At 38.5% G+C, this 12,608-nt stretch overlaps 1 protein-coding gene across 1 annotated transcript; it reads right to left on the bottom strand.

Moving 5' to 3' along the window:
- Nucleotides 1–762: 762 nt before the first annotated feature.
- Nucleotides 763–9,184, bottom strand: CHRNA9 (cholinergic receptor nicotinic alpha 9 subunit). The gene is made up of 5 exons (XM_044418269.1): nucleotides 9,064–9,184; nucleotides 7,771–7,916; nucleotides 6,229–6,383; nucleotides 3,145–3,677; nucleotides 763–2,393 (listed from the first exon to the last, which is right to left on the bottom strand). Exons 1-5 carry the CDS (start codon nucleotides 9,182–9,184, stop codon nucleotides 1,825–1,827), a joined length of 1,524 nt encoding a protein of 507 aa, XP_044274204.1. The 3' UTR covers nucleotides 763–1,824.
- Nucleotides 9,185–12,608: the final 3,424 nt, after the last annotated feature.

The following is a 12,608-nucleotide window of genomic DNA, read 5'->3' as shown; positions in this document are numbered from 1 at the left end:
GAGTATTTCTGCAACTCATTGCATGGTTATAAAAACCAGTGGATTGTACCCTCACTGAAATTGAGTTGCAGATACTGCTACTATATTTTGGAAAGAGAAGGAAGAGGGGTGGAAGCACAAATGATGCACAAAGAGTAAGGGTGGGGAACAAAGTGGAAGGTGAATAGGAGAAAGAGCAGAGCAAATCCAGTTAGACAAGATACTAAAAATGAGTTTTGTGTTGCAAGCTGGGCTCACATGCAAGTTACATCTGGAAAGGGTCAAGAGATTCCTGTTTTAAAGGCAGTGCTGATTATTAAAGAGACATCAATATAGGCATCTTTCATGAATATCCTATTTGGACGGTGGGGTGATAATAAGAATGGGATTTGGGATACGCAGAACAAAGCCAGATGCATAGCTGACAGAACGAGTGGACATGATCTATAATTTCCCATGCCAGGCTTGGAGCTGTGGCGAACTCCATCCACTTCAGTCATCCACACTGGCTTATTCAAGTGCTACTAATTCACAAGTTTTACAGGAGTGGTTAAATAGATTATAAGTTGCATATCACTGGAGCTCACAGATGTGATTTGGTAACTGTTGTGTAAGTGCCACTTGGTCACCTTGGGGGCAGCTAGCAGCAGTCCTTGCCTGTTAGGCACTTGGCAAAAGCAACAAGGTGGCTAGCAGTGGTGCTTACTCTTCTTCCAATTGGTGGTGGTGAATAAAATTCTCACCTAAACAAGCTTCTGCAGCTTCTGTTGGTATTATGCCTGTTCATGATGCCTAACACACATTGCACAGAGGCACAAAAGCTGAAATCACCAGTTATTACCCCTTCCCTCTAGTTTCTCTCTTCAAAATGACTTGTGTAGCTTCTTCTACAATGAATATGGACTTCCTTTCCAGTGTGTTTCACTCTCCCATGCTTCTAGTGTGTTGTCTGCCTTTTTACAGCACTATTGGCACTATTGTGGCCCTCCAGATGTTTGGGCCTACAGCTTCTATTGCACCTCTCCAGTGCTTTGCGGTCTAGAGGTGATGGAAATTGTAGGCCAAAACAACTGGAAACCACAAATTGCCCACCCCTGCTTAAACTATCATACAGAGCCTATTTTTTTAAAAAGCATCTTGGTTCTCTTTTTACACTTCCTGAACAGGGGAGAAGACATGCAAGCAGCCACTTGATGCACTGTCAAACACATCTGCTTCAAAGTGGTATATTTGTCCTCTGCCCACCCCCACAAAACCTGACACTCAAGGGAAAATTATGCATGTGACTCCAGTGAGTGGGCATTGCAGTCAGAAACATCTCCTGTTATGAGAAGCAAAGGGGGATGCTGCTGGGTATAACAGGATGATGAAGAAGAAACAGATGATCAGAAGTGACCCAAAGCACACTCCTGGTATGTTTAGACAGGAAAATGTCCTCAACTCCCAGCATGATTGTCTGGGAAATTCTAGGAGTTGTATAATATTTTTCTGTTTAAACATGCATAGAATTGCATCCTAAATTTATTGAAACCTAATGTGTTTTGGAAAAGTTATCTACCTGTCCCCCACCTCAGAATATATTCATTGTGGTATGCAGACTAAACACAACATACTTCAGTTCTATTCTTGTGCACTTTAAGATAGGAATGATAGAGCTTATTTCCATGCATGTAGTAAGCATGCTACTTAAAGTACAGATGGATGAATCAGAATCAAGTTCGGAAACACAAGGGTGGTGGAAACCCACATCTGGTTTCATCACTGTGCTATAAGGTTCCTAGTATAATATTATGAGAATGTTTAGGGAACACATACTCCAGACACAGCCCTGGTATAAGCATTTCCTTAAAGTGCTTTGCCAATGATCAAAACACTCATGAAAAATACCATAATAAAAAAAATCCACATGAAGAATCTATCCATCACTTTTGCTACCTTTTTCCACTCCACTCCTTTAGCATGATTGGCTTTGTGGCGTCTCACACAGTTAGCAATATATTCAATATTTTTAATTAGTATCCTGTAACAGGAACAGCAACTAACAATATCCCTTGCATTTTCACCCTGGGATCCACAGCCATCACTCAGGTCATCATGAAAGTTCTTACTATGTTGACCATCATTATCTCTGATCCTAGCATGTGTTCTCTTTGTCCCTTCATATCTGTGTTGTTCTTTGGGACATGCATTAACTTTTTTCAATGGTGGTTCTTGCTCTTCCACACGCTGTGCACTGGTGCAATTTTCTCCAACATCATAAACGAAGAAGATCTTTGACATGTAGTCTAAGATGACCACCCTTGCCCACTGTGGGACAGGCTTGGCTCCTGATCCACAGTAATGAATATTCATTATAATGATTGTCAGTGCCGTGGATGCTGTGATCATGGTCATAGTAGCAATGTAATATTTACCTATAGTGCAAAGCAGAACAACTTATTTTTATTCTATATTAGCATTCATCAGTAACTCAAACATCAAACCAAACAGAACTAAAAAAGGGTAACAGAAGGAAACTGATTTCATAAAAGCCTCAAAGTACATGCAAGTGCAATCCAACATATGCACGTTTCATTGGAAGTACATCCCACAGTTTTCAGTGGTGTTCGTTTCCAGGTGAGTCTACATAGGATTGTGGCCTAAGGTCTAGTTTCTTGGGAGTGAGCCCCATCGAATTCAGTAGACATAAGCAGGCCTGCAATGCTAATGCATTTAAGACTTTTATTTATCTGTTAGTTTTCAATCTTACCTTTTCCTCTAAGAAGCCAAAGGAATGGGCAACACGATCTTCTTCATGCTATCCTCACAACAAATATGTGCAGAAGGTTAGGATGAGAATCAGTGACTGACCCAAAGTCACACAGTAACCCTCAGGGCTTAGTGAAGACTAGAATTCCTATCACCTAAGCCCTAGTCCAACCTCTAACCACTGTTCTGCACTGGCTTTTTTCAGTGCTGGGAAAATAACAGTATTTGCCTGGTGCCTGGCAGACAGGAGCACCATAGCCAAAAATCCCTCTCCCTTGTTACCCCCTCCTCACCTGTCATGGTAGCAATGCCTAAAGAAGAGTATTGCAGATGACAGCAGCACATGGCTGTGTCAGTATTGCAGCAAACAATTCCTTTAAGTTATTTGTAAAACAGTATAAACATGCAAGTACTTACCAATCAAAGGTACATTTTCAGAAGGGGGCATGCTCTCTGCAACCATTAGTTGAAACACAGTTAGTGCAAGCAGAACAGTAACTCCTAGAGAAACTTTTTCTCCAGAATCTGCCGGGAGGTAGAATCCCAACGGAGCCAGAAAAGATATCAATAGGCAAGGAAGCAGGAGGTTAAATATATAGAAAGATGACTTCCTTTTTAAGATAAGGGTGAATGTAACATCTGGATAAGGTTCTGAGCAGCAGCCATAGGTTATCACATTCTTAACAGCTGGCATACCATGAATTTCCCACTCCACATCTTCTATAAAGTCAGACAGGTCGCCACTGTCTAAAGAATTGAATATATCTACTTGATTCCCATTGTAAGTCCAAGAACCAAAGGTAAGATTGCACTCCTGGCTATCAAATGGGAAGTAAGAAACGTCTACTACACATGAACTTTTTGTTATAGCTGGTGAATCCCAAGTAATCTTTCCATCATACCTCAACACAATGTTAGTGTTCACCGGCTCTGAAAAGTCATCATCAGCCCTAAAAAAAGAGAACAAAAATCCACACTAAGCAATGAATGGGTACAGCATAATATTTAAGCACCCACTTCAGGCCTGGGCAAAGCCAGCAATGAAGAATCATGGAAGTTATAGGCCAAACATCTGGACAGCAGCAATTGCTCATCCCTGCTTCTGACACATACACCTTAATACAGCTTTCAATGAGGTGTATAAAGCAAAAGTAAATTAGCCGCAATGCTCATTCATGTTACAGATACCTCATTTGCATTACCTTAACTAAACCTCTCATATTAATATTTGAGTATTTTCAGAGAAGAGGTTTAAAACGCCTTGGAGTACTATTTATGTTAACCTTTATTTCTTCAGGTAGAGGAGAAAGTGGAGGTATTTATAATGCCCATGAGCATACTAAGCAATGTAAGGTATATATTTTATTTGCATGCAAACAAAACTTTATTAAGAGTCACTTTAAGTTGTGTGTGTTCTGCTAAATTGCACAGTAGGGGCTCATGCAAACCAGAAGTTCCCAGTTTACACCTCACTTTTTGAGCCTCACCTTCACTTTTTGTGCAAATATGTGAATGACAGAATTATTTAAATGTGCTTATGCTAGTTTAAAACATATTTAAGGGCATGCTTCCTGTTGGATTTACCGCTACATTTCAATAGTGGTAAATGTAGGTCGCTTTTACCAAGCAACCTTCAGAAATATTTAGTACAGAGCATTGTTACAAACACATTTCTGATATAAAATATGCTTAAAAGAGTTCAGTTAGTAACCATACATTTTGAATGGCTCTTCAGTCTTTACTTATGAGTCAATACAGTAACAAACAGGCCACGTTGTATACACTTTGTATTTGATTGTTCTAACTGGACAGATTCAAAACATGCCTGGCTGTTTGCTAGACTTTGACAGATATTTTTGTCTTAATACTTTTGAAGCTGAATCTTCTTGGCTTTCAGACATGTTTCAAAATAGATACATGAAATTTTTACATGGAATGGTATATCATTTAACGCTGGGAACTCTAATGTGCCTCTGTGGCACAAATATGACCATAGTTGCCTCCCTTGGTGCTCCCAGACCACCTTCCCTCATATTTATTGCATTTAAAAAGGTTTTAAAAATAAAACAACAGAAAAATTAACCAGAATGTTGGCATGATGCAAAAGAAGGTGCTATCCTCTAGCACCATCTTTATTTCCAAGAATGTCTTTGGGTCCCAAGGAGATCAGAAGCATTCTTTAAAAATAAAATGGTGAGCAGCTACAGCTAAGTGTGTCATTTGAAATGTGTCCAAGCATCCCCCCAAAGAGGAAAAGGGTTAAGCTGGGAAGTGAGGGAGGGAAATTCAACGATTTTTCAGGAAGTCAGCTACTGCAAATAGCTTAGTAGCAGCTAAGAATTTGAAAGCATGAAGTGGTTGGTGCCGTTTCAGGCACAAGAAAGCTCAGAGCAACAGCTGTACTTTCATCTTAAAGGAGGACAAGTGCTAGACACTCTAATTAGTGGTTATTTCAGTTTTTCCCAACCTGGTACCCTCTAGATATCTTGGACTGCAGATTTCATCAACCTGTTCCTAACAGCCAATGGTAAGAAATTATAGGAGTTGCAGTCTAAAAACCTCTGAAGGCCACCAGGCTTTGGAACGCTGAGATATTAATCCTCTGCCTCAGCAACTACTATTTTTTAAAATGCAGGAATTTCCATTATCTTCGACTCATAGCCAAAGGTACATTGGGCAGTGTCTTGCTCCTGAGTAGATTCTGCATGTATCCTTCTGCATTTCATCTGAACATGCCCAACTCTCCCCACTTTTACTTTGTTGCACACCTAGCCTGGTTTAAAAAAAGTTCTGGAGGATTCAAAAGCTTATTTGCAATTTTCTGATATTTTGTTCTTAATACACTATGGCCATTCTTTGTTGTTTTTCTTTATGGACTACTAAAACTACTTACTACTTTTGCTTTATCTCTTTAAAAAGAGGAAGATTTTATGGAGATTCTCCAACTGAGTATTACCTCATTTGGAATTGTTTCTACAGAGAAAAAAATCTGTAGAATTGATGTTGTTTCTTATCTTCAAGTATTTCAAGATGCTGCTGACTCACTGGCTCCAATTGTTTTTTTTTTTTAATTCTTCTTTTTCTTTTACTGTTGACTCTCCTGTGGGGATTCTTAGGAAAAGCTGGTACTGAGAAACTGTCCCCAGGAAGCTAAAATATTGGTACAGTATTTCATCTGCCTTTTATAATGGTTATTTAGGAGATGGGAATAGTTCTTGCCAAATTCTCTCTCTCTTCTTAATCAGTATGCATATGAGACAAATGGACATGATCATAGAGCAGTCTTTCCCAAAGCTGGAGTTTGCTGCTCTTAGTATCACTTCTCAGCTACCATGGAGCTCCCTTCCATCAAAAGTTCACCAAATCACATGTGTGAACACTCTTGAGATAATGTGAACACTCTTGAGATAGACATTTTGAGGAAAATGAATAGAGACCAATCAATGCAGTGCTTATTTCTTGCTTTCATATTCGCAAGGAACCTTTGCCATTCAGACTTACTTGTTATAAAGAACAATGTCTGGTCTCCATACAAGATTGCTGGGGATCCGGATAGAATCCAGGCCATCATATTTATCTTTGTCCCACTTCAGATAGGCATCATACCATGTTTGCCGAATCCAGAGGTAGGCTGTCAATATTTGGTTTCTCTCATCCTGTAATATGGCAAAAGGTCAAAAGCCACTTTACACTGAGTACAAACATTGGTCCAACTAGCTAAATATTGTCTACAACAGGCATAGGCCACCTGGTACCCAACAGAAGATTTGGACTACAATTTTCATAATCCCTGACCTAATTAGTGGAGTTAAGCTAATAGGGCCTTATAGTCCAAAGAACTGAAGGGAACCAGGTTGCCTCATGCTCTTTCTGATACAGACTGACAGTGGCTTTCCAGTGTTTCAGAAAGAATTATTTTAAGCCTTATCTGGAGATGGCTGGGGTTCAACCTAGAATGTTTACACCAGGAGAAAGTGACCAATTTTAGGTAGGGCAGGCTTATTTGCTCCCCCCCCCCGAGTGCTCTGTGGGATGGAGGGTGTCAGTAGACCTGGCCATGATTGCTGATATATCCAGCACCAGGTAGAATGCATGATCCGTATGGTGGGCAGTGCATGCTGTGCAATCTTATTCAACACTGGGAAAACAGCCACATTCCAGCCTGGTCATGTCCCCTGCTGCCCACATGCTCCCTGTTGTTGGATTGCTTCCCTGGGGATTCCTTCTGAGGACAAGGTTGGAGGCCAAGCCCTGCCCCCTGGAGGAATCCAAGAATGCTCCAAGGACCAGATGCAGAACCTCTGTGGGCTGGATTAGTCATGTGGGATGTCTGCATGCAAAGCATGTGCACTACCTTTGAGTATGATCCCTCCCATTGATTTATCTGTCACCATTACAGAGAGCTTTATAAAAATTGATTTAGATCTAAAAGTGAATGCACTGTTCTGGGGTGGCATCCAATGCTGAGTCACAGGAAATATGTTACAGTGAGTACAGGTTGTGTTTTACATATTACATGATGGGGATTTACCACCATATAAACCCTGCTGGTACTCAGTCACAGTTCCCTAGAAGGAGCACCTTTTGTAAGGCATGCATTTGCAATACAGTTGTTGCATATCTAGATTACCTTTTGTGATGTTCATAAAGCTTTATAGCATAAAGGTGACTTGCTTTAGCTTGGTGACAGCTTCACATAAGTCTAAGGTAATTAAAACTGTAGGTAATTGATTTCAATAGGATATAGCCCTAAACAAATAACTTAAAGTAGTTCACATCTCTCATGCATTCAGACAGCAATGCATATATGCACACAAAGAGAGGGGGCAACCTTTTCTAGACTGCAATTTAGATTGTTTAATACTAAAATGACAAGGTAGTATTAACTCACTTTTAATTCAGCTACTGCCTCCAAATACTGAACAATTGTATAAATTGTCTACATATAAATTACTGCACCATCCTGTGATTAAATAATGGCAAGAAAGATTTGCGGGTTACCTATCTTTATTACAATGTTGAGGATATGCTTGTTATACTTACCATATCTTTTATTTGAGAAAGTGTAATCTGAAGAGTGACATTCAGAACACTGTCTGTATCTTCCACTGGTCTGAGAGCATTTGAATAGACTTCAAAAAGTTCATTAAAGAGCATTTGGGCATATTTTCCTTGTGCTGCATCAACACCTGTGTAAAATATTACCTCCTTCAAAAACAACAACAACTGTTGCTGTTAATTGCATAGTTATTTGGATTTCTGAGCTATTACAAGAATCTACCTTCCAAAAGGTTTTGCGGCTCCTTAAGGACTTATTTAGTCTACCATAAGTTTTCATGAATTGGAACCCATTTTGTCATATATGTATGCAGACACACACGCAAATATGAAAAAAAGATTGTAAATAATGAAGTCAAACAGCCATTTATAAAAGCTTTAAGGGTAACACAATCATCCAAACATTAACTAATTATGATAATACCTTTGCTAAAACTAAGCGCATTGTCCTTATTCAGACTTGGTTATTAGTTTTAATTCAGCTAGCACAAGCTGAAGATTCCCTCTGAAACTACTTTATAGGAAAATGTAGGTAAATGGCAAGTTTCAAGAATGTGTGGCCTTTTACTGTGCACTGTATGTGTGTGCTTTCAGTGAGAAAGTTCAGTGATTACTTGAACTACATGAGTCAGTTAAATTATTTATGTTATAACATATAATTTATGTTATGGCATATTAAAAAGCTACAATTGGATGAACTGCTTAGGGAACTGGCTTAATTTGAAGGGAATTGTTTATTACACTTGATGGGATAGCATGTCTACACTGGAAAATTAAACTCATTCTACACTCATTTCACCCCTCTGGACCCATCCAAGGGATCATGACAATATTCATGCTATAGAGTAGCAGTGAGAAGACTTGTCTTGTGCAATCCAGAACTGAACACACAGATCTTCCACACAAAACAAGAATCCACTCAAGTTTTCTTTCATATAAGCAGTGTGCATGCCTGGGTGCATCCATGTGCTCTTGTCAGAAGATTCATTTTGTTACTTCTAGAGTTAAAGAATGGAGAATCAGAAACCTTTGCTGATCTACCGCAAATCACTAAGAGACCTACCAAAAGAGCAACATCTATATTCTTTTCCCCACATTTTGAAAAGACATGGATTTCTACAGGAGCAATCTCGGTACTTCCCAAAACAGCAATTCCTTTTTTTTTTTAATATGCCCTGGTAGTTAAACTCTACCATAAGCCCATTTATTTCAATAAGCCTACACTACCACACACGGTTACTTTCCCTCATGCATCCTGCTAGGGAGAAAGCCTCTTACCATGAAACATCCCTGCTGTGAAAACCAAGGAGAGACAGCAGATGCTGAAGGACAAGCTGGTCTTTACTGTAGAAAAATCTTCTCTTCTAGGTATAGACAGAGAGAAATCAAGCTGCTCCATGAGTAAAAGCATTAATTCCCACTTTTCCCTCAAGAGCAATAGAAAGAATAAAGTGCTGTGCTTAACAGCTGCTTCCCTTGCTTTAGCCAGGCTGGTGTGTCTTTCGGAGCACCAAATGTCAGCCACCCTCTGATCTGCCAGGGCCCTCACTGATCTGGTAATCTGAGAATTACCTGCTGAGCGGCAAGGTGAAGGGATATCATGATGAAACCATTCTGCTCGACTTCATTTCAACCCTTGATGCTCATGTTTCTTCTCCCCACCAATAAAACACAGAAGAAAGAATACTAATTCTGCCTCCCTCCCATGCTATTTTTCTGGCCCCATCTATTGGTCCAAGGAACTAGGGCCTCCAATTGCTATTCAAACAGGAATATCACCAGTGGAGATCAGCCTGACCCTAACTGGAGAGGACTCAGAGACATATGGTTTGGGGGAAACCATAAGTTGCACATCTGCATGACATATGCATATTCTAATTTATATTTCATCTATGCAAATTTAGAAAAATACTTTTCCCTCATTAGCTGAAGTCCCACTTGAAAACTAAGTTGAGGGGAAAAAACGCCTACCACTGATACCAGATTTGGGTCTATGAAGAGTCACATGGGGAGGGAATAAATTAGGAAATTTTCCTTATTGGCAGGCTAGCCACTATTTTTTTTTCTGCACCCACCCCTTAACAAATTGATCTAGTACATGGAGACATGTCTATATGTCAAGTTCTTCTGATGAAAAAAGCAGTGATTTGCAAGTACCACCAAATGAAATATGTAGCAATGCTAGTATGATTACAAAAATATCCTTATATAATGTAAGAAGTATCCAGCAGGATTACAAATTCCTTCATGGAGAATCATAATGTTGAATGTGCAGTCTTCTTGTTCCAGAAGCTTTCTTTCTGCTCTTACTATAACACTAACATCATCACAAAATTTCCCCATCAGCATCAGCATTTTCAAAGATCCAGAAATGCTCTGTTCTTAATTTATAGACATGAAGACACCCGACGTTCAGGGAAAAATTGACAAAATTATATATATACTTTTGGAGAGCCACTGTCAATTACTGAAAGTGCATACTAGCAGGAAGATTTTAAGTTAATAAGACTAGCATACTGTTTGCTCAGCTGACATTATTTGAGCAAGCCTCTTTTGGTCAGAATATGAGAATGTAATGGAATCAGCAAGGAAAAACCAACAAGGCACACTAGTTACAGATGGGTGTAAGGCTGTGAGGAGAAAAAGAATCAGACTTTTGAATAATAAACACCTCATGTCTCGGACATGAAAAGGAAGGGAACATGCTGGGGCTTAGGTTTATCTGTGCACTTACAAGATCTGAAAGAATATTAACATGCAGAATATTAGGTTACTGCAGATCTACTGGATCCAATATTCAAAGGCAAAATAGTAGATGATTATCTGCTGCTGCAGATTTGACTGGATTGAAAACAAGCTGCATATTTGGGACTTGATGCTAGAAAGGTACTTTCAAGAGTTCAGAATGCAGAACATCTTCAGGGATTCAGTCCAGGAATGCAGCATTGTGGAAGTACCTTTACATAATACACAGCTTCTGACAATTCTTGCCTTCTTACTTTTGATTCCTCCATCTTCTGAAGCATATCAAAGAAACTCAGACCAAAGCAAGAAATGTGTGAAAGGGTGGAGAAACTTGTTTCAATCTAGGCCAATGTTCAGTGTTTAGAAATCCACAAAGACACAGATGAAGAAACAGAATAAAATTGAAGCTGAAAATGACCACTTGCTCAAAATGACAATTAGATTTCAAGTATAATTACTGACACTTTCTCAATCTTCCCCCTTTTTCTCAGTTCTTTCAATAGAAATAATTGTTTTATGTCTGCTCCACATTGTAGAGAACTGGGCTAGAAGACACTATTTTCTTTGTTTTACTAATATTGATGGTTTCATCTGATTGTATGGTTTCTTTCTTGCTTCTCATAAACTAGCAAAACTAAAGAGGTTCCTTACTTTTCAGGTGTTCCTTACAACTAAAGGCAAAACAACAACAACAACAACAACAACAACAACATGGAAAAAGTTAATTTTGTAGTTACAGTCTGAATAAACTGTACTTTTGCCAGGACAAGTTATATATAATATACATTCCTAAAAGTACAAAAGTGACTTTCAGTCTGTAAAGGGTGCTAATTTTTTCAGTTTTTCCAAAAGTTTCTTGCTTTTCTAAAAGCAACTTTGAAAATACAGTTTCCCTCTATAGCTTCAAAATTATCAGAAATGTTACATCTCTAAATGGTCTCAGAGTGCCTTCAGTGGTCTCAAAGTGCCTTTGAGTCGTGACCTATGTATGTGTTTTGATAAGGTCATCACATTGCATCTACTGTTTGTGTTAAAAATATCAGATACTAGATGTGCTGTTATCCACTGTAGTCATGAAATAATCATTAAATTTAGCATATTTCTGGAACATGCTGTGTTGACATAGCCTTCAATGGCCCTTGAAGGGTGGACTGAACTTTCCCTAATCTATAATTGTTCTTCTATTACAACCAGTCCTTTAAGGTTTTACTTAACCTGAGAGTGTTCTGGGGCCAAAGGAGAGAACTCATATTTCTTTCAGGAAATAACTAAAGAGAAGATCAGTGAGCACTTAGCAACAAAAGAAATAAAATTCCAAGAGCCCCTTTAGTAAACTATTTTCTCAAGCAAAATCATTCCGTGGAGGTTTCTTTTTTCTTCATGGACAAACTGTTAAAACTAGATATCAAGTTGGTTGAAAAAATTGCTTTGGAGAGATGCTTTGGATTTTGAAACTGGGAAAGACTTATCTCAAAATATTTTAATGAGGATCTAGAATATTTACCATGCTTTATGGTAAATTTTGGGGGATTTTTATGAGTTGAAGAAGCAGTAGAAAGAATAGAAGAATTATGTCATGTACAAAATGGTACTATCCATATATAACTGTAGCCACCTAAGAAGAAAAGTTTAAGTTTTATTTATTTTTGTCAGCTTTCAACAGAGGGAGAATTAAAAAGTCTTGTTGCGTATGCAAGAGATGTTGAATAAAAGGCATAAAGAACCCTTGGATTTTTTTTAGAGCAACATGAGATCAAAATCTTGTTTTAATGTATACATATGGTTTAATAGCAGAAGCCTGTAAGCTATTTAACTATTAGGAAGTCACTCTATTAGAACACAGATGAGTTGAAGGGGTTTTTTCCTAGATGGAGGTGGATATAATATTAAGGTTATTTATTTATTTATTTATTTAAAATATTTCTATGCCGCCCCCATCGCAACAAAGCCTGGGGGCGGCTCACAAAGAATACATACAAACATACATAAATAATAATATAACAATTTAAAAGAAAAAAAAACATTTAAAAAACCCCGGTGCATTCTCGACTAAAAATTTTAAAATCCTAATTAATTCA

This window comes from Varanus komodoensis, unplaced genomic scaffold, assembly GCF_004798865.1.
Source record: "Varanus komodoensis strain SLA01 unplaced genomic scaffold, ASM479886v1 scaffold9, whole genome shotgun sequence".
Classification (NCBI taxonomy): domain Eukaryota; kingdom Metazoa; phylum Chordata; class Lepidosauria; order Squamata; family Varanidae; genus Varanus; species Varanus komodoensis.
The sequence above is the reverse complement of the archived record's forward strand: the minus strand, read 5'-3'. Positions and strand labels throughout refer to the sequence as shown.